The 22,009-nt window shown below is 41.4% G+C and overlaps 1 protein-coding gene across 1 annotated transcript in view; it reads right to left on the bottom strand.

Moving 5' to 3' along the window:
• Positions 1-22,009, bottom strand: part of WWC2 (WW and C2 domain containing 2) — a 1,656,421-nt gene that overhangs the window by 503,317 nt on the left and 1,131,095 nt on the right. The window contains exon 15 of the mRNA XM_044062544.1: positions 19,702-19,894. Coding sequence (XP_043918479.1) covers positions 19,702-19,894 — 193 coding nt within the window. The remainder of the gene's footprint in view (positions 1-19,701; positions 19,895-22,009) is intronic.

The raw sequence follows: 22,009 nt of genomic DNA, 5'->3' as shown, positions 1-22,009 counted from the left end.
GACCAGCACTCAGTGGCAGCAGGATAAAATTACATTTATTTGAGGTTGCCAAAATCAACCTACTGTTATTGCACAAACCGGTTTCGGCTGTTAAAGCCTTTTTCAATGTGACTTAACCAAAAGCTTGAATTTCAAAAAACCATAATGCATCCTGGTTCATGTTTTATACCCACACCTTAAAGTGGTATTGTCCATTCTGATTTCTCTATACAGAGGGCTTATGCATTGTATTATACTGTTGGAATATAAATGAAAATCATTTCTTGAACATAATTAGACATATTGATTTACCACATTAACATGCTTATTATTGCTTACTACTTACAAATATGTTATAATTATATTGTAAAGCATGTATTATTGGCATATGTTCATTATACATGTTTTATAAGGCCTACAATAATTACACAAGTATTGTGAAAATATTATAACCACTCAAAATGTAATTCTTGATGAGACTAATTTCAACTATAACCCCAAATAATTAATATTTATATAATAATAAGGGGCAAAAAGCCAATAATATGCATGTAATTATTATATATTTTCAAAAAACATATTATTGTTTGTCTTAATTATTAAATGTTGAGGGTTATAATCTGACTACTAGGTAAATTGTGGACCAGAATCATGTGAAATTTCTATTACTATTTCTATTGAGTCAAAATCTCGTAGCATACCAGACTCTGAATGGTCTCAGTAGAGGCCTGCGACTTAAAAGTAGCAGGTATCAGGGGCTACGAAAGCGCCTCACTGAGTACCGGTGAACCGGCGACTGGCTTAGGAGAAGCTACATTGTCGGTTTTGGACCTCGACAGTTCATAGGTTCATACTAGGCTATCTGCCCGAGGGCATTTACAAGCCTAGCCCATCGTTTTGTGGCTTACGCCACCCCTTTAGTATGGGGAACTATACCCATTATTTTGCTGTGCCTCTGTCGAGCAGTGACACTGAGGTAATCCCTGGGGTATATCTGCGATCTCCCATCCATTGGTCAAGATTTCTCTTGAACAAGGCCAGCGAGGTGCTCTGCCTCACATGTACCGGGATTTTGTTCCACAGCATAGGGAGTCTTTGGGTGATGAATCTATCCCTCCAGCACGTCCTATTAATAGCCGTGTCGAGGTTTAAGTCTCCGCCCTTGTGGCTCTGATGGATCTAGATTTTTGAGGTGAAGCATATTCATCAAATCTGGGTTTGACATGGCCTTGTATGTTAGGCAAAGGTCACCTCTGAGCAAGCGGTGGCGACTGAATAGAGCTGGAGTTCTTTCAGTCGGGCAGCATAGGATAGATTTTTGAGACCCTTTATCCTTTTGGTGAGGAACTTTTGTGGCCTCTCCAGCTGCTGCAAGTGTCGGGTCAGATACATTCGAATGGGGCATTGTACTCAATCATTGGTCTGATGAGTGATGAGTAAAGGGAGACTATAACCTCCCTTGATCTAGATGAGAATCCCTTCATGATAAGGTGGGCAATGTAGAAGGTCTTCCTAACTACTTTAGCTACATGGGTGTCGAATGACAGACTACTATCAACCTGGGTCCCCAGGTCCCTGATAACTTCTTCCGTGCTCAGTGGATTGCCACCTATTTGGTAGCTAGGGGTAACCTTGTTTTTCCCGAAGGGTATGACTATGCATTTTTTGGCATTTAACTTTAGGCCATGGCTCTGGCACCAGTTATCCGTTTCTGTGAGACCCTTCTGAAGGATATCTGTGTCAGATGTGTTTTCTACTATGGCGCCCAGTTTGCAGTCATCTGCAAACTTTGTCAGCCATAACCCTCCTGTGTTTGCTTGTACTTCGGAAAAGTAGATGCCAAACAAGAGTGGGCCCAGGACTGAGCCCTGTGGGACACCACTTGTGACAGGCTTTGAGTCTGACATGGCGCCAGCAACTCTGACCCTATGGGTTCTGTCACTCAGCCAGTTTGCAACCCATCTTGTGATGTATGGGTTAACAAAAGATGTCTCTTTTTTCTTTGCGTTTTGTGTAACCTCTGGTAGTCGGATTGCTGACGACATTTCAGGATAATTAAATCTTGTACCAAAATATTTAGAAGCAAAAATATACAGACTCTTAATAGTGCACTGGTTAAATCTAGCACAAAACCAACAGCAAGGCATGTTGTGATCTGGGCCTAGGCAAGAAATACAGTACAAATGAAAATCCTTATGAGGTATTTGCTTCCCACAAATAATGCAATTATTAACTTTTACTGACATCGGCAAGAAGCAAGAAAAAGTTTCCCCAACGGGGTACTTAGCTTTAGTTTGAAGACTTCGGTTTTGAAAGTCAAATACGAAAATTTCAGGAGTCGGCCGACCGGCACTTGCTAACTGCTTCTGCTTCGGGCACCGCGCGTCAAGAAAGACTGGATAAAATGGCGTCAGCTGCATGTTTTATACCCCTGATGACCTGACATCATGGAAGAAGAGACAGCAACCGATGCAGGACCTAAGACTTTGTTATTCAGGCCGAATGAGGGCAACCTGCCAGCTGATTACCCAAATGTAATGACTGCAACAGTAAAACAGATGCAAAGATGCAAAAATATCACACAATTCAAGTAACTGCAAAGAATTTTAACTTTTTTTAAATCATACTAGGAAACTAAGTCTGACAAAATAAAGATGGCTTTATGGACTTTCCTTACTATGACTACCAATAAGGTGTGTTAGTCTACTGACCAACTTTTTAGTCATTGTGTGAATCCATATGGTTTACCAAACCTGTTGCTGGTTCACCACTCTCTCTGGGTGACCGTGTAATAACAAAGGAAATTCCTAGTATCTAGTTATGCTACTTTTTGTGATATTCTTTAAGGAGGGATGCTCCCCCACAGTCCCACCTTACCAACACAGCTCTGTGGCAAAAGGGTTTTAGGGAGTGCCTCCCCCCTACAAAGTATAACAGATAGCATAGCTAGATTCTTACACATATTATGGTGTAATGATACACTTATACACAGTTTTGATCACACCAATTACACTACGCAGACACCTCACTCTCCACTGAGCTTCAACATTTCATATAGAAAGATCCTGGGATACCAACCAGTGGGGTCTGCAAGCTAACTTTTTACTCTACAAACTGAACCAATCACCCAATTGATGCAAACACAGGAAAATGAAATACCCGGTAAGTAAAATCTAATATCCTCTCATTTTTTCACCTTTTATGGTTCTCTGGAATTTTCTATGTCAGACAAACATGCAGACCCCTAACCCAGACAATAAAAGCCACATTGTGGATGTTACTGCTGTAACGGTAAATTAAGCCACTGTCAGTATCATAAAACTTAGGGAAATTAGACTATTACAATACTTAGCTGGCTAACAAGGCTTAGGAATTTCACAGCCTAAGAAAGTATTATTACAGTGCTTGATTTGCAAAGAGAAGATGACTGTCACAATGCATAAACATCTTATTGAATCACCATTCAAACCTGTCATTGTGCAAACTACCTTTTTTCCCATTTAAAATGATCACAGAGATTTGGATTTAATTTAAAACTATGTCACATTTTTATACTAAAAACCCTGACAACCATTTGATACACAAAACAAAACAAAAACAGTCTCATATTGAAAATAGTCATAGTAAAAGTAACAGAAACTTTCACTTCCACTGAAACTTAGATTTCATGAAAGTGCATCTGGCAACTCAAACTACAAGACAGATGCTAAGACTCTTAGTCAAATTGCATATAGTGAAGAATTAATTAGCATGTATTTGAATGGTGCAGAAATTCAAAAGACAAATGTGCAGCCCACTTGCTAACAGTCTGGCACAGCCCACTGCAAGGGTCCCTTTTCAGCCACAGCTGAGGAACAATGGCTAATGAAGTGACTTTGTCAGAGTCGCCCATTAGACAAATGAAGGCAGAGGGAATAAATCCTGCACTACAGCAGCAGCTGTTAGCCTTTGGCATATGCACAAAGTACCAGACAGACTCTTGTAGTCTAACACAGTGCATTACACTCCCATATGCCTGCAAAAAATAGCTAAATTAGAACTATATTAACATTAAAATTGGAGACTTCATGCTGTCAAGTTTATTCACAGGCAAATAAACACACTGTTTGCTATTATTGAGTTTAAGAGAATCTGGAGAAATATCAGCTTTTGACAGGGAATATTTATGTATAGGGATTAAGAACCTTATTTACAACAGTGAGGATGTATTGGGGGAAGAAGAAGGAAAGTATAACAAAAGAGAGTATATTTCTGAAAACGTATAAAAGAATACTTGGTACGGAAGATGTGAATTCAGTAGTAGGAACTTCGGCAGAAATGACACCTTCCCAAAGAGAACTGTGCAAGAGTGTATAGAAATTATATCTCACAAGAACATATGCATTTCACTAAAAACTAATACACATCCACTATTTCAGACCCTGTAGCAATAAAAACAATGAAAAAGGTAGCCTGTAAATGCTTGACCACCTATACCAAAGACTACATATACCTCAAAGTAAACCAAGGGTATCAAAACTTATCAGACACATTTGGGAAACATAGCTAGACTTAAAAAGATTCCCCCCTGGTGTTGTTAGCATGGTAATCAGCTAAGAACCTATAAAGATGCAGAGCAATGAAGTAAACATGATACAATGGTACTTTCCCACTTAGAGAAAGAGGAACTTAAAGAATGGGTAATTGAAATGATATGACAGTTATTGGAGAAGCTAGAAATTTCTTCAGAAGGGATAGCTAGTGGGATAAAATGAAAATGGGGTTTTGAACATGGCAGGAATAAGAAAAAGAAACAAGGAGAAAAGTTAATATGAACAAGAAAAAGAGCAAATGCAATATGCTAAAGGGAAAAAGTGGGTATTTCCATAATATGCATGAGATTACAAAAGCTGCTGCTAAGCAAGCTATTTTTTGATAACTGCAAAGCACAAAAAATGTTATCACAATGACAGGCAAAGTAGAAATGGTTGTTGCCAAACAAAGTTCGAAACACGAAAACTGAGATCCTACAGAGGTATTAGGTAATTTGAAAGTTTTATGAAAATCTGTATGAAGCAGAAGACTGAGGAAACCAAGAAAAGGCACAAATGGAAATACTTATTGAAGACTTAATTATGCCAAAGTTAGAGGAGGAAGATGAGATTCAACAACTAATAGCTAAGAAAGGAAGAGATTAAATCAGAACAATCCTATACAGCCAATCAGCAAGGAAGACTCCAGGAAGAGATGATATTCCAGTAGAAGTTTGGAAGTTCAAAGGAGGAAAAAGATCTGTAAGACTTTGATTAAAAACATTTTAAAAGATGAAACCTACCAACATCTTAGAATAAACCTGTAGTGGCTGTATTACTCACAGAGGGTAAAGACACTTCAGACCCAGTTTCATGTCCACCCATTTCAATTTTAAACTAGGATTACAAAATGTTTATGTCTATACTAGCTATGTGAGTGGTAAAGGTGTTGAGAAATTTGAAATATATAGATCACTGTGGTTTTGGAGATAGGAGGCAAACAGACAGCATTAACAGAACAAATATGCCAATAGTGTCACTGGGTTTTGATGCAGAGAAAGCATTTGATAGTCAGTTGGGATTTTATTAGCAGGGCAATGGCAGTATTGGAGTTTCCTGAATGAATAGGGTTTAGGAAGATTTATGAAGTCTCAGAAGCAAGTATTAGAGGATTCCTCTTCGGCAAGCTGTGTTTGAACAAAGGAACAAGACAGGGATGTCTCCTTTTCCCTTTTGTTACTTGCTTTGTGTCTACAGCCATTAGCAAAGAAAATAAGGAACTCAGAATTGCAGATGTGGTTATGCAGTGCAAGTGGTGTATTCTGACTTCACTCCCCATGTTGTGTGCCACTCCCCATGTTGTGTGCATATAAAAGCTAAATGCTTTAAAAATCAACTCGTATGTTCATGGGATAAACTGGCTGAAAGACAGAACCCACACACAGCAAGCTGCAGATACCTCATCAAAACTCTGAAAGTGGCCAGCAGTCTCTCTCGGGGCTTAGTGCTGGGACTTCTCCTTTCTGGTATTTACTTCTTAGATCTCCACACAGCCAGCAAGTCTATAGATAACTAGAAACTGGGGGTTGTTAAAATATAGTATATGCAGCCCCATACCCTCCAGAATGAACTCTCCCAAGTAATCTCTTGATGCACTACAATGAGTTCATACTAAATGCTATAAAGTGCAGTTTATCCTCACTTATGGACAGTCCCTTCCCTCATCATACTGTACAGACAGCAAACCACTACACATTGCAAATGTAGTCAGGAACTCAGCTGCTTGGATTGACAGCTTTATCTCATTTGATCACATGACAATGGTTGCCAGGAAATCATTTTATTTAACCAAGTTAATTGCCAAAGGAATATCAAGATCCAAATAATCACTCCCTTACACTATGCATTGATCAGGCCAATTATCAAATAAACACCCCCTTGGGGAGTATCTCATTAAACATTGCAAGGCAATAGAAAGACCCCAAAGGCTCCTAACCAAAAAGATTACAGGTCTAAAGTCCCTGAGCTACCAAGAGAGTCTGGAACCTGAATCCGTTTCTTTAGTGTCTTACAGACTGTCTTACTTACCATGCCATTGGAGACCCATTTGTCCTAGATTTCTTGTTTCTTCACAAGTCCAATATCCACACAATATTAGAACCAGGTATCTAAACCTTCACAAATAGATTAATAAAACATGCAGGAGGGACAGGTTTATAACTCAGTACCTCCTAAACCTCTGGAATAAACTTCTTGTGTATTAAGTAGTGTGATTCACTATCTTCCTTTAAACAAACTAGATGACTGGATGGATATACACAAATTTACTCTGGGACTGACTGGTGTTACCCTCCTGGAGAAAGGAGGTGCAATCTGTGGGAGGGTACTGCTAAGGGGTAAGGTTGCCACCCGTCCCGTTGTCAGCGGGACACTCACGGGTTAAGCTGCCTCATCCCGTTGCCCACTGTGGAAAGTAGTGGGACTTGAAAAGTTCTGCTTTTCAATCACACTGAATTGCCATGGAAAAGCCACAATTAATTCCGGCATTTCCAAGGCAATTCAGTTACGTCACCAACCTGCAGGCAGGCAAAGCTGCTGCCTGTTAGGTCCGGGTGCTGTAATTCGTGCAGCAATTGGCTGCAATTCATGAAAGGGGTGGGGATTGGGGCAGGAAGAGCCCTGCAAAGATCGTGGCTGTAGGAGCACATTGTTTTAAGTGCTTCTACAGCCGCTTAAAAAAAAAAAAAAAAAAAAAAAAAAAAAAAGAGATTTTTTTTTTCTAACGAGCCAGCCAATCAGCCATTCATCCAGCCATCCCATTCTTCCAACCAGCCAGCCAGCCATCCATCCATCCATTCATCCAGCCAGCCATTCTTCCAACCAGCCATCCATTCATGTAGCCAACCAGTCAGCCATCCATCCATCCATTCATCCAGCCAGCCAGCCAGCCACTCTTCCAACCAGCCAGCCATCCATTCATGCAGCGAGCCAGTCAGCCGTGCATCCCTTCATGCAGCCAGACAGTCAGCCATGCATCCCTTCAGGCAGCCAGCCAGTCAGCCATGCATCCCTTCATTCAACCAGCCAGCCATCCATTCATGCAGCCAGCCCAGCCATCCATACATTCCGCCAGCCAGCCAGCCAGCCAGCCAGCCAGCCATCCATTCAGCCATCCATCCATTCAGCCATCCATTCAGCCATCCATCCATCTATCCATTCATCCAGCCAGCCAGCCAGCCATCCATCCAGCCAGCCAGCCATCCATCCAGTCATTCATCCATCCAGCTGCTACTCCCACCAACCAGCTAGCCACTCCAGCAGCCAGCCAGCCAGTCAGCTAGCCACTCCAGCAGCCAGCCAACCAGCCACTCCAGCAGTCAACTAGTCAGCTAGCTAACCACTCCAGCAGCCATCCATCGTACCCATAGCAGCATCTCCTTCACCGCTCCTGTGGTGACCTCATGGTAGAGTGTATGGCCACTGTCATATTGACCAGACCCCCATGTCCCACTTTGGCCCGCTGAAAAGGTGGCAACCCTACTAAGGAGTGAATGGTCAGAAGACTCAGTGGCCTTATAATACCTACAAATCTGTAAGAGTTCCTTTTCATATCGCTCTGAAATGATATTGTACACTAATTTCATGTCACCTTCTCTACTAGTCTGAAACGAGAAAAGCTGCAAGCTTTTTCCAGTTTCCAATCATAGCTGCTGAGGGAACTGGTCTCTTTCCAGTCGCATCAGCACTACATTCCTTCAAACAGGATTCAGTGCATCGTTAACCTGAGAACTGGTCTCTTTCCAGTTCCCTCAGCACTATGTCCCATCAAACATAATTGAATGCATGGTTAACCAGGTCCCTGTAGGGTGGAAACATAACCTCTTCACATCTGTAGTCAAGTCCCCCCACTCTGGATACAATTCAGAATTCAACAGGCTGTTTGCCCTTCCTTCTTGCACTGCTCCTGATGACTCGCTTCATGTGCAGTCAACAAACCCATATCACTTTCCTGATTCCTTATCACTTTTATCACCCTCTTCTGTGGATACCTCATCCCAAGGCTAATGTGGCCCAACAGCAGAATTTCCATCAACAGAATTTCCATCTGTCTGACTTACCTCAACTGCCATCTTTCTGTACATTTAATGATCTTTTTCAAATTGTTCCTTAAAATCTTTCCCATCCTCTATTGCTGCTCCCCTCTTTATGCAATCAGTGAAGAGGCTCATACCGTTTCTTCAGATATGTGTTAAAATCAACACAGCCAAGTGTACTGGACCGATAGATAACCACAGCAATATTTCACAAGTCGCCTTCCTTACTGGCAATAATGTCCCTCTAAACACAACACTCTATATAGTACAGTTGTGTACCTACCACAAATGTAGATGTTCGAGTGTATTCACTGTTGCAGTCATTACAATTGGGTTATCCTGCTGGCAGGCTACCCGCAGTCGGCCCGAGTTCCAAAGTCTAGGTCCGGCGTCAGTTGCTGTCACCTCCTCCCTGACGTCAGTGCGCCAGGAGTATAAAAGATGCAGCCGACACCATTTTCTTTAGTTTTTCTTGCCCCAGATGTCAGGTGCCCCTAAAATGGTAGGCTAAATTATGCCAATAAGCATGCATACAGAAAAAACAACTTTTCCTTCATCTACAAGCAAATACACCACATAGGTTGTATAGAATAGAGAAGTACAGATAAGTCCCAGCAAGGAAAAGAGGGATTGTGGGAGGGTAACCTGGACGGCAACAGTGAATACACTCGAACATCTACATTTATGGTAGGTACACAACTGTACTATGTTCATCGTGTTTCACTGTTGCAGTCATTACAATTGGGTTGGGAGGCTGGTGCTAAATAGGATTAGGAGAGGCTATCAGGCCCTGCAGAACTGCAGTAGCAAAGCCTGCCCTGGATTTAGAGTAGAGAGGCAAATGATAGTGCTTTGTAAAAGTATGCACTGAACTCCAAGTTGCAGCCTCTAAGATGTCTTTGGTTGGTACCCCTCTGAGGAAGGCTGCTGAAGTGGCTGCTGACCTGGTAGAATGTGGCCTAATACCCTTAGGCATTAATTTGCCATGCTGAGAATAACAGAAACGAATGCAGTATCCTATCCACTTTGAAATAGTCTGCTTTGAGATAGCCTTTCCTTGTGATCCTGCAGCATATGCCACTAGAAGTTGTTCAGTCTTTCTGAAAGCTTTGGTTCTGTCAAAGTAGAAGCGCAGCTGCCTGTGAATGTCCAAAGAATGTAGAAGTCTCTCACCCTTATTCTGTGGGTTTGGGTAAAAGGTAGGCAAATGAATTGTTTGGTTAAGAGCCACACTGCACACTACCTTAGGCATAAATGTAGGGTTTGTCCTCGGAGAAACCCTGTCATGATGGAAAATGATAAAAGGTTTCACAGCCATGAGTGCCTGTAACTCAGACTCATCTAGCGGAGGTTATTGCTAGGAGCAGAGCTGTTTTCCAGGATAAGAATTTTATATCAGCTGCAGAGGCTGGCTCAAACGGAGGCAGTGTGAGTTTTTCCAAGACATAGTTGAGGTCCCATGCAGGTATTGGGGCTCTCCTTGGAGGTCTTATGTTTTTGGCCCCTCTGAGGTACTGCCTTAGTAATGGATGCGAAAAAATAGGTGGTTCTGTATTGTAATGAGCTGAAATGGCAGAGGCATGAATTTTAATTGATGAAAAGGAAAGGCCTTTATCCAGCATCTCAGTTAAGTATTGCAAAATCTGAGGAATATTTGGAACAATCATGTCAATACCTTGTGCCTGGTTCCAAGCACAGAATCTCTTCCATTTTTCTGCATAAGATTTTCTGGTGCTAGGCCTCCTGGCCTCCAAAATATCATCCATCACTGCTTTAGAGAGAGGTGTGTCTTGAACGGCTACATTATCAGCCATGCTGCCAGGTTTAAGCTCCTGAGTTGGCTGTGTAGTATTTGACTGTCTTGTTGGGTCAACAAGTGAGGAATATGAGGTAATGTCCAAGCTGGAAATTGAGACAAGCTCTTTAGGATTGGGTACCAGTGCTGGCGGGGCCAGTCTGGGGCAATCAGTATAATTTTTGGCTTCTCTTGTCTGACCTTGAGGAGTACCTTGGGGAGGAGAGGCAGAGGAGTAAAGGCATATACTGTTAGGGTTTTCCACCTGAAAGATATAGCATCCACTTTCCATGCTTGCTTGTGAGAAGTCCTTGTGCAGAATCTCTGTAGTTGGCAATTGTGAGAGGAGTCAAATAGGTCTATGTCCGGGCATCCCCAGTTCTTTGTTATCATGCTGAAGACTTGTGGATCCAATTTCCACTCGTGGGGATCCATTAGGTTTCTGCTTAGTTCGTCTGCCAGAGTATTTATCCTTCCTGGCAGGAATTGTGCTTGCAGATGTACTTGGTAAGTCAATGCTGTGTCCCACAAGTTCATGGCTAGTCTGCAGAGGGGGTAGGAATGTGTACCCCCCTGCTTGTTTATGTACCACATGACTGTAGTATTGTCAGTCTTTATCAGTAGTTGTCCCAGATGAAGTAGATCCTTAAAGGCTGTCAGGGCATTCTGTACAGCTAGCATCTCTTTTTGACTGATATGTAGATGCATTTGACTTGTGGACCATGAGCCCTGAATACATCTTCCTGCCATATGGCCCCCCAGGCATAATCTGATGCATCTGTTGTCAATGTCTGCCTGGCATAATCTGATGCATCTGTTGTCAATGTCTGCCTGGCTGTGGGTAAGGTGAATGGCTGTCCGTGTTGAGGTGACAGGCTTTTGCCCACCATTGAAACTCCTGTTGCAGGCAGAGAATGAGGGTAATTATTGTTTCCAGACTGTTGCAATGTTGAGTCCAAACACTTTTTAGATACCATTGAAGTTTCCTCATATATAGTCTTGCATATGGAATTAGTAGAATGCAGGATGCCATGAAGCCCAAAGCCTGCAGAAATTTTCTTGCAGATAACTGGGTCTTTGTTGCCAACATCAGTTGTCTGTGTTTGTCTGGCGTGAGATAAGCCATCTGGGCAGTTGTATTTAAGCTTGCACCCAGGAATATTATCTCTTGAGAGGGTACGAGTTTTTATTTCTTTTCATTTATTGTGTACCCTAGACCTGTTAGTAACCTTTTTACAAATGCCAGATGCTGTAGTAGAGTGTCCTTGTTCTCTGCTTGAATAAGGCAGTCATCCAAGTAAGGATATATTTGTATTCCTCTTTGTCTGCAACATGCAATCATTGGTGACAAGCATTTTGTGAAGACCCTGGGTGCAGTAGATAAGCCAAACGGCAGTGCAGAGAATTGGTAGTGCATTGAGCCAGCTATAAATCTGAGGTATATTCTGCATGATTGTCTGATTGGGACATGCAGGTATGCCTCTTGTAGGTCTAAAGTCACAAGCCAAGCCTTCTTGCCCAGCATGGGCAGAAGCTGCTGCAGAGTTAACATTTTGAATTTTGGAATATCCAGGAAAGTGTTTAGGACAGACTGGTCCAGTATTGGTCTCCAGGCTTTGTCAAGAATAGCCCTGAGTAAAAGTCTAGTCCCTGCTCTTGCTGTGGTACTTGTTGAATGGCTCTCATGTCCATGAGGGATGAAACTTGTTTTTGTGCCTCTGCCCATTGATTGTGTGGGCAGGTCTGGCATACCATTTGGCCTTGGCAGAGTGTGAAAGTGGAACCTGTAGCCTTGAGATATGATATTTAAGACCCATTTGTTCTGGGTGATCATGTGCCAATTTTGTGAAAAAAGTGCTAGTTTTCCTCCCAAAGGAGCTGCCAGAAGATAAGTGTTTGGTGTTGGCAGGGGAAAGTTATTGAGACTGTTTCCTGTATGGCTGTGATTTTTCCTCTCCACTTTTGGAGGTAGAAGCACCCCATTGTTTAGGCCTGTATGAGCCTTGGGGCTGTGATCTGCCTCTAGGGGTCTGTATCTGCCTCTTTGTGGCCTGTCTGACACTGGAAAGGACCAATTCTTTGTAGGCCAGTTCCTGCTAAATCTGGGAGGCTGTACCTGTAAGAAATCCTTCACTGTTTGCATAGATTTAGCTTTGTCCTCCATTTTCTTCAACACCTCTTCTGCTTTAACATCAAACAAGGTATCATATTGTAATGGAGAATCTAATAGTTTTGCTTTAACATGATCAGGCAGACTGTTCTTTTAACCAAGCATGCCTCCTAATGACAGAACCTGTGACTGCGGCCCTGCAGGAGACCTCTAGAGAATCAAAACCACATTGCAAAGTATGCTTTCCCACTTGTTCAGCTGCATGCAACAAATCCTGCATTTCTTTGTTTTCTGCACATTCTGAGTTTGTCAACATTTTTTGTTTAAGCAGTGACATAAGATATTGCTGATATTTAAGCATATGAAACTGACAATTTAAAGCTCTTACAACCAAGGTAGCAGAAGTATAAATCTTTTTCCCCCATCTGTCCAGGGCCCTTGAATCCCTATCAGAGGGGATAGGGTTTTTTGCAGTGGATGCCTTGACCCCCCCTTGGGACCCTGAGAAATAGTTTCTGGGTCAGAAGCAGGGTTTTTGTAAAGAAATTTATGTGAATCCGGAACCCTGTAGTATCTGTCTGGCTTAACAGGAGCTGGTGGTAAAGAGTCAGGAGATAGACCGGACTCTGTAAAAACATCATCTACAATGTCTAAAACAGGAAGAATAGCAAGGGGCCCCTGTGCTGGGGTAATAAAAGGAAGTCTCTGAGCCTTTTCTTGGATTCTGAGTAATCTTGGCTCTCCCAATGGAAATGCTCCCTCATAGTATGCAGGGTCTCCCCAAAAGAATAATCCTCAGGAGGAGAGGCTGAAGGGATAGATTCTTCAGCATCAGACTCCTCATAGGGAGGAAGGGAATATTCGTGTTCAGAAGAGGAATCAGAGGAAATGGAAACCTGATCTGAAGATTCATATTCTATCTCTTGCCTAGGCCTCTTATCAGGAGGGGGATGGGAACCCATGATCAAAGTAATTAGGTCTTCAGCCATTTGAAGCATCTGTTTTTTAGGCATGGAGGCCTGTCCAGGGGAATGCTGTACTTGTTTCTTTGTCCTTAGAGCTGCTTTAGTCTTTGCCTTTGAAGCTGAAGTTGGCTTTACATACAACTGTGTAGGCCTGAAAACACCCTCAGAAGCTGATGCCTGCTCAGCGGCTCTGGACCCATCTGAGGAAATAGTTTCCGAGTGTCCAATACCTTGAGTTTCCAGCAGGCTAGCTGGCTCCACGTGGGAGTCGGAAGCGGCCTGTGGCTCTGAGGTAGCGGGCGTCAGGGGCTGCGAAAGCACCTCACTGAGAACCGGCGACAGGCCTAGCGGAAGCCTTGTCGTCGGTTTTGGACCTCGGATACCTTTCCTTTTCTTTTTCTTTGCGCTTTTTATAAACGCCGGTAGTCGGCTGTTCCGACGCCATTATATAATTGAATCTTCAGCCAAAGTAATGAAATGCAAAATCGTACCGATGCTTAATAGTGTGTTGGTTAAATCTAGCACAAAACCGAAAACTAGCAATGTCGTGGTCAGGGACTAGGCAAGGAATACAGTAAGAATGAAAATCCTTATGAGGTATTTGCTTCCCACAAGAAATACAATTATTAACTTTTTCTGACATCTGTCTGGAGCAAGAAAAAAGTTTCCCCAATGGGGTACTTAGCTTTAATGAAGACTTTGGATCTGAAATTCGAATTTGAAAATCTCAGGAGTCGGCCGACCGGCACTTGCGAACTGCTTTTGCTTCGGGCACTGTGCGGCAAGAAAGACTAAAGAAAATGGCGCCAGCTGCATCTTTTATAGCCCTGGCGTACTGACGTCAGGGAGGAGGCGACAGCAACTGACGCCGGACCTAGACTTTGGAACTCAGGCCGACTGCGGGTAGCTTGCCAGCAGAATAACCCAATTGTAATGACTGCAACAGTGAAACATGATGAACATCCTATTATTTCACTGTGCAACAATATAACTCCTCAGTCCAGGTTCTGCCCCAACCTTTTCGAGTTTTTTTCTTGTAACTGCTTCTGTAGGACAGTCAAAGATCATGCAATCTCAAACAAAACCAAGACCCAATCCTCCAAAGGCATACGTCCTGTCTGGTGGACCCCAGCCATAAACAAACTATACAATAGAAGGAGGAAGCTACTACATGAGAGAGCAAAATCCCAAAAAGGGAAGGCATCTCTGATCAGTATTAGCAAAAAACTACGGGCACTCATAAAATCGTCTAAGGCCAGCTTTGAGAGAAAAATTGCACAGGACACTAAGGATAATCACAAGGCTTTCTTTAGTTATGTTAGGAACCTGGGTGGGAATTCCCAGATATGCTCAGAATTAGTCCAAAATGACAAAAAATGCACCAAACCCACAGACATTGCCAACATCCTAGCTGACAGGTTCAGCGCAAACTTCTCCCCACCAAAAGGGCAAATACCTATCCCAGCAGAGTGCTGCCCCCCTGACATCTCAGATGATCAGGTAAGAGCTGCCCTCTCCAAAGCAAAAAACACAGCATCAATGGGACCAGACGGTGTCCCAGGCTGCGTCCTACATGAACTCCAAGAAGAGCTAAACCCAAACATAAAACTGCTGTTCAATCTCAGCCTTACTACAGGATATGTACCTTAACAGTGGCGTACAGCAACAGTGGTCCCTCTCCACAAAGGTGGTGCCTCAACGGATTCTGGAAACTATCGCCCCATAAGCCTGACTAGCTTGGTCTGCAAGGCTATGGAAAGGATCATCATGGACCTCATAAATAAAGATATTGGGGACCTACAGACACTGGATCCTACCCAGTTCGGCTTTTTTAAGGGCAGATCCTGCCTCTTAAACCTGGTCGATTTCTTTGAAACAGTCACCAAGACCATTGACGAGGGGAAGGTGGTCCACAAAGCCTACCTGGACCTCGCAAAAGCCTTCGATACAATACCCCACTCGGGCATTATAGATAAGCTCACCACCTTAAATATAAACCCCTATGTCACTAGATGGGTTGCAAACTGGCTCAAGGACAGAACCCACATGGTTAGAATTGCTGGAGCCATGTCAGACTCCAAACCAGTTACAAGTGGCGTCCCACAAGGCTCAGTCCTGGGACCTCTCTTGTTCGGTATATATTTCTCGGATGTACAGGCCAACACGGAAGGACTGTGGCTGACCAAGTTCACAGATTACTGCAAACTGGGTGCCATAATCGACTCTCCAGCCGACACAAGTATCCTCCAAAAGGGCCTCATAGAAACAGACAACTGGTGCCAGAGCCACGGCCTCAAGCTAAACGCCAAATAGTGTATAGTCATCCCCTTTGGCAAAAACAAAGTGCCCACAAATTACCACATAGGTGGTAATCCATTAAGTACAGAAGAAGTAATTAGGGACCTGGGGACCCAAGTTGATAGCAATCTCTCATTTGACAACCACGTGGCCAAAGTGGTTAGAAAAACATTTTATATAGCCCACCTAATCATGAAGGGATTCACATCTAGATCAGGGGAGGTCATCGTGCCTCTTTACTCATCCCTCATCAGGCCCATACTTGAGTACAAAGCCCCTTTTGGGATGTACCTTACCAGACACCTGCAGCAACTGGAAAGACCCCAAAAGTACCTCACCAAGAGGATCAAAGGGCTCAAACAGATGCCATATGCTGCCCGGTTAAAGAAACTCCAGCTCTACTCAGTGGCATACCGCCTGCTCAGAGGCGATCTGTGCCTGACGTATAAAGCCATGTCCAACCCGGAATTAATGGACATGCTGCACCTCAGAAAATCCAAATCCCATCGAGCTACGCGCTCGAGAGACTTGAACCTCAACACTGAAATAAATAGGACATGCTGGAGGGACAGATTCATAACCCAAGGGCTCCCTTCACTCTGGAATAAAATCCCAGTCTAGGTTAGGCAGAGTCCCTCATTGACTCTCTTCAAGAGGAATCTTGATGAGGGGATGGGAGATCGTAGGTTTACCCCAGGAATCACTTGTGTGTCACTGTTAGACAGAGGCACTGTATACTAACCTCGAAAAAGGGCATAGCAAAATTAATTTAAAATGGGTGGGGAAAGCCAAACACACTCTGGCTAGGCTTATAAATGCCCTAGGGCAGATAGCCTAGTATGAACCTATGAACCTATAAAGGCCTTGCTTAAAGTGCAAGGAAACAACATTTACTAGTAATCCCCTATCAAGTTTACTTCTGTAACCAAATCATAAAACTGGATCAGATTTGTGTGATAAGTTCATTCTGGGCTTAAATACTGGCTGCATCCTGGAGTCTACTGCCTCTTAGGAACACTACCAACCTCCTCTGTGGGTTTCTTTTCCTGCCACTGTTGTTAAAGCTCATATGCTTGTAAGTTTCCTGCATAGTCTCTGAATCTCTATTGCAAAAAGGAACCACACTTCAGTTCTTCAATCTTCAGAGACTTCAGCGCTTAGCCATTGATCGGTTGAAAATCTCCATTAGAGTGTATTGCAGGCAAATCGGGCAGATTCCTGATGACCCTATGAGATGGCTTAGTGGGGTCCAAGGGCTTTATTCTTCATAAAGTCAACCAGTTCCATCCCCACTTCCTCCTACTCTTCCTGCTCTGACATGCCTCCTTCCTTTCCTTTGCAATCAGTATCACTGTAAAATGCACAGTAGTGCTGGCAACTGAATGGAAGCTTTGGAATCTGAAGGTTTGAAGCAGCAAGAGCCAAGTTGAAAGTGGAGGGTGCTCTTGTGATCAGAGACTATTACATAAAAAGTCAGGAGACTGGGAACACTAGCTGCCCAAGTTGTGGTGAAGCCTGTATTTGATTTGTATTTATATGTAACTTGCCAGAGACTTGGGTGAATGGAATCATTTGAACAGGTGTTAACAGTACACAATACCAGTACTTGTAGAAACAACAGAATTTCAGCTCTATGCCTTCTGAATATCCATATTTTAAGTCTTCACTGTTCCATTCAGGCCAATAAATCCAACTGGAAAAAAGCTTCCACAGTACTAGAAAATAACCATTCAGTTGTTCTTCATTCTGAATGGTCCTCTGCCTGTTCTGTAACAGAGTACCATGAATGGAGAATCGGTGCTCTCTTTTTAAAACTATAGTGAAGTCACTTCTTAAAACTAGTTTATTTCATTTTTTTTTCTTACTGCAATTTGATGAGCAGATTGGGGGACTAGTCATCTGACAGCTTTCAGTCACAAGCCGGGCTATTGCGTAGTACTATGATACAATTTAGCAGAGAACACAATTAGAGGATTGTTCAACAGAAGACAATTATGCAACTGCTCAGTATCATATAGTTTTTTAAGATGCAAACAAATGTAACAACGTACACAAGTAGAACAGAAAATAAGTAGAATATGTTACAAATAATTCAATAATGTTGCTATTTGCAACAGTATATACATTTCATGAATTTAAAATTATCCTTTGAAAAAAATATGCAATACTTGATTATTTGAGCAATGAAGTTGTAATAGCATTTTGCTGATTTTCATATGTACCACAATAACATTTTGTTGGCATGTCATGTTTATGTTTTAATCCTAAAAGTATGTGCATGTAGTTTCATTTAGATAATATTCTTTCTGCATTTTTTCAGTTCCTCTATCTATGGTTAGATAGCTCCTTGCTGGGTCAAGCTTGGCAGAAGCCATTTCACTCAGATCTGTGCCAAAATGTGGCAGGACATTTTTTTAGCTACCTCTTATGTCATACAACTCTGATGCAAACAGTTGATGTCAGTGGAAAACACTATTCTAGAATTATGACTGATTGAAAGTGCTTTAAGTAACATTTCTGCTCTACAACATATGGACAGTGATTTAAAACCCTTCAACAGATCACAATGATGTGTGACCCTAGCAGCACAAAGCAGAATATTGTTCTCCATTACTTGAAACCTTTAGGTGTTAGCACTGAAATGACATAAAAGATGAGGAGGATCTGTTCAATCTTTGATACGAGTACATTTCTAGCAAGCTGAGTGCCAGACAACTGCGGAAAGAAGATGACAGACTTTGTAACACAGTTTTTGTTGGCCAAGTGTTTTGGTTGTTAATTTATCTAGATGATGCACAAATGGGTCTAGGAATAAACCAGGGTATTTTTATTGTGTTATAGTAAGGACTGGCATACTGAAATTATCCCAGACTAGGATGTGATCAAGTGTTTTAAGTTTGTGTTTAATGGGGATTATTATACTGGATTTTTTTGATTAATTACTAGTTTGTTACTAATCCAGTTGCAAAGTCTGAGTAGAATTTCCTTCTCAGGCAATGAATTCTAGCCATTAGTTTATAAAAAATTACATTGCAAGTCTACAACATTTTGTGACCTCAAAAATTACTGTAAACTTGCCATACATTTTGCTACACAAAATTATATCTGACTCTCTACTCAAAACAATGTGATAATCCCAAACTTTTCTGGCACAGCTTTAAACACTGCACTACATGAATACAATATTTTTGATAGCACCATGGCATCAATAGTGGCAGTCATCGACTTCTAAATTACAAACTTTGGTGCATCTGCCACATCAGCTCTCATTTTTTACATTTGCTATGGAAAAGCAGCTAGGAATGAAGTTCTCAGCAATTTAAGAAAAACAGGCATGCAGCCTCTTTTCCCCTGTGCTGGACAAAAACACACACCTCCTGCCTTATACTTTCTTCACACATCATTTGATGTTCTGCTGCTGTGAATACAAAGCAAATCACGTCACATATGTCAACTATTAAGCAGGAGAGGGAACTATTCCAGACCTTAAACAGTAAAACACCTTTGCAGAAAACTGAAGCCAAGGTTAAATAAATAAATTCTAAACTCATCTCATCATATATCATCTTCCAAATCTTTCCTGGTAAATAGGATGGCAGTTGACTCACTGCAAATAAAAGCTTATCTTATGAGGCACCTGTACAGAGCTGAAGTCACATCAGTCCCCATTTCTAACAGGCTTGTTACCTTTTCTCAGGCCAACACAGGTCTAAAGAGGTAGATATCTAGTCTGTCAAAGTATCAACTAAAAGGCTCTAAGACCTTCTACCATAAGATAAAAAGCCCAACAAACTGACACTACTGAATTCCATGCTGTAAATGTATTCCACACAATGGAAAGTTATTTCAAGTTTGGCTTCAGTTAAAAATCTTTGTACTGTTAAAATGCAAAAACAACATTTTACTTAAACAGCCCAGGCCGCCATTTGAAGATATAGAGATCACATACCAGGCATTCATCCAGTTGAGATCCACCTACTGAGCAGATGTCAGCTCGAAGTGTCTTCTGCTGTAAAGATGCTTGGGATATGTCCACTCGGAACACCTCATTGTACAGAATACATTCACTAGCTGGGTGAACTTTAGTGCGGAACAGGCAGCTGCTATCACTTGATGATGGAAGTATTGCAACTCGAAAATATCTGAGAAAGATAAAAGTTATACATTAAGGCAAGAAAAGGAATGCAACTAGACAAAAGGCAAATGTCACCTTCTACTTGAGTAAACTGCATGCCAAGTGTGATGTAAATTCCACTATCCTTTTCTACTGAGTTCAGTAACTGTAATAAAATAACAGATCAGTGTAGCTACTGAACACAATCATAATTATGGCCAGGCCAGCATGCTTTTTTCAATACTTGGCAAAATACATCTAACACATTTATTTCTAACATACATTTGCTGTAAATAACTCACTGAATGACCCCATCCTAAGTGTTAAAAGTCACATCATCCTTCTGCACTCATAAGCTATGGTTACAGTAGCAGAAACTGCAGGTAATCCACATAATCACCTTGCTATGGTTATCTGGCATGAGTCATCTTAAATAATTTTCTAGAATTACATATCAATAACGTCCAAGCAGCAAGCACTATAAAATGACAATATCTTTACAAGGTAATGAATTTCTTTTGTAAAAAATGCCACTGTACAATGGCAACACCCCATAGTGAGATCAGGGACAGGTAATTTAGATCTTTAGACACAGTGGCAGAGACTCTCTAGTTTAGTCATTTAGGTAATGCCTTGCCACCAAACAACCCTCAAATATGGGTAAAATATGAACTTACCTTAAAAAATAGTGTTACTAATCCAGGAATGTATAAATGTTTTAATTGTAACATGTGTAGTTTTTTAATGACAGACATCATTGAGCTAAAAGTGGATGGATATACCATCAAAATAGAAGGAAGATATAATTGCAAATCTAAGTTTATTGTTTATTTAGTATTATGCATGTGCTGTGATTCCTTCTATGTGGGGCGTACTACAAGACAACTCAATAGACGAATATATGAGCATAAATATGCTGTCCTTACAAAAGATGACAAAAATGCACTTAGTAAACATTATAAAAATAACAAAAGACGTCATATAGATTTTAAATTTGTTGTATTGGATGAAGTAACAAATGTTACTAATAGATTTGATGCAGAAGATGAGTTGGGTTGGAAAGAATATTTTTGGCAGGTTAAATTGAATGCTTGCTATCCACCTGGCCTCAATGATAGATCTGATTTTGTTGCCTATCTCAAAAGAAGGAAGTTACATCATTAACAGGATGTCATGTGCTTTTTAGACAGTATTTAAGGTACAATGTTTTTGTTACACATTATTCAGTCTGAGGAAGTCCGATTTGGATGAAAGCGCTTACTGTTTATTGCGACTAAGTATTTTGGATTATTAAATTGTTTTTATTTCATCTTCTGGTTGTGCTTGTGGTTCTTGAAGAGAGATCAAGGACAGGTAATTTAGATTTTTAGACACAGTGGCAGAGACTCTCTAGTTTATTCACTTAGGTAATGCCTTGCTACCAAACAACCTTCAAATATGGGTAAAATCTGAACTACCTACAACAGTGTGTTTTAAGTATCCTAATATCTTGCTTGTAAGGTTCTTACAGTAGTCTGTAGTTGACTCTAAAGTTTCCTTAAAATGATTTCTGACAATACAAGTCAAACAACTTTTTTAAAACTGCTAATTACAGGGAACAACAAACATTAAATCATACAGACAAGTACACAGATGCTTTAAAGCACTGAAAAAGAGTAATGATCCACCAAATGTTTTCCCTGCAGCATTACACCAGGATGATTTTTCATCTGCAGGACTTCAATTCAACTTGCATATGAATGCAAAAATGCCACACCTGCTGTCCTCCAAGGCTGACAATACCTCAAGCGTGTGGCATCATGCACAAACTATTAACCCTTTTAACAATTCCATATCAAATCAATAAACATATCCTCTTCCCACATTGCTTAATTCTCTTCTCGCACTCCACCGCAAACTTTTGAATTAAAATTTACTAATGTGTTTACGCAATAGGTATAGTATAATAATATATAATCACAAAACACATACATCAAAAATAAGGTGCTTATGCAAGTGATACAGTAAAAATGCAAAGTCAGAGAACTATATCTTTGGGATTGTTTAGAGAAGGACAAAACAGAATCTGCCAAAATCCACCATGGTATTAAGTTCCAGCAGACACTGGAGCTGAAAAGTACAAGAACACCTGAAAAGTTGAGCC

The sequence above is a fragment of the Protopterus annectens genome, chromosome 2.part1, assembly GCF_019279795.1.
Source record: "Protopterus annectens isolate FY-2018-M chromosome 2.part1, PAN1.0, whole genome shotgun sequence".
NCBI lineage: Eukaryota > Metazoa > Chordata > Ceratodontiformes > Protopteridae > Protopterus > Protopterus annectens.
Note: the sequence above shows the minus strand (reverse complement) of the source record. Positions and strands in the feature narration are given on the sequence as shown.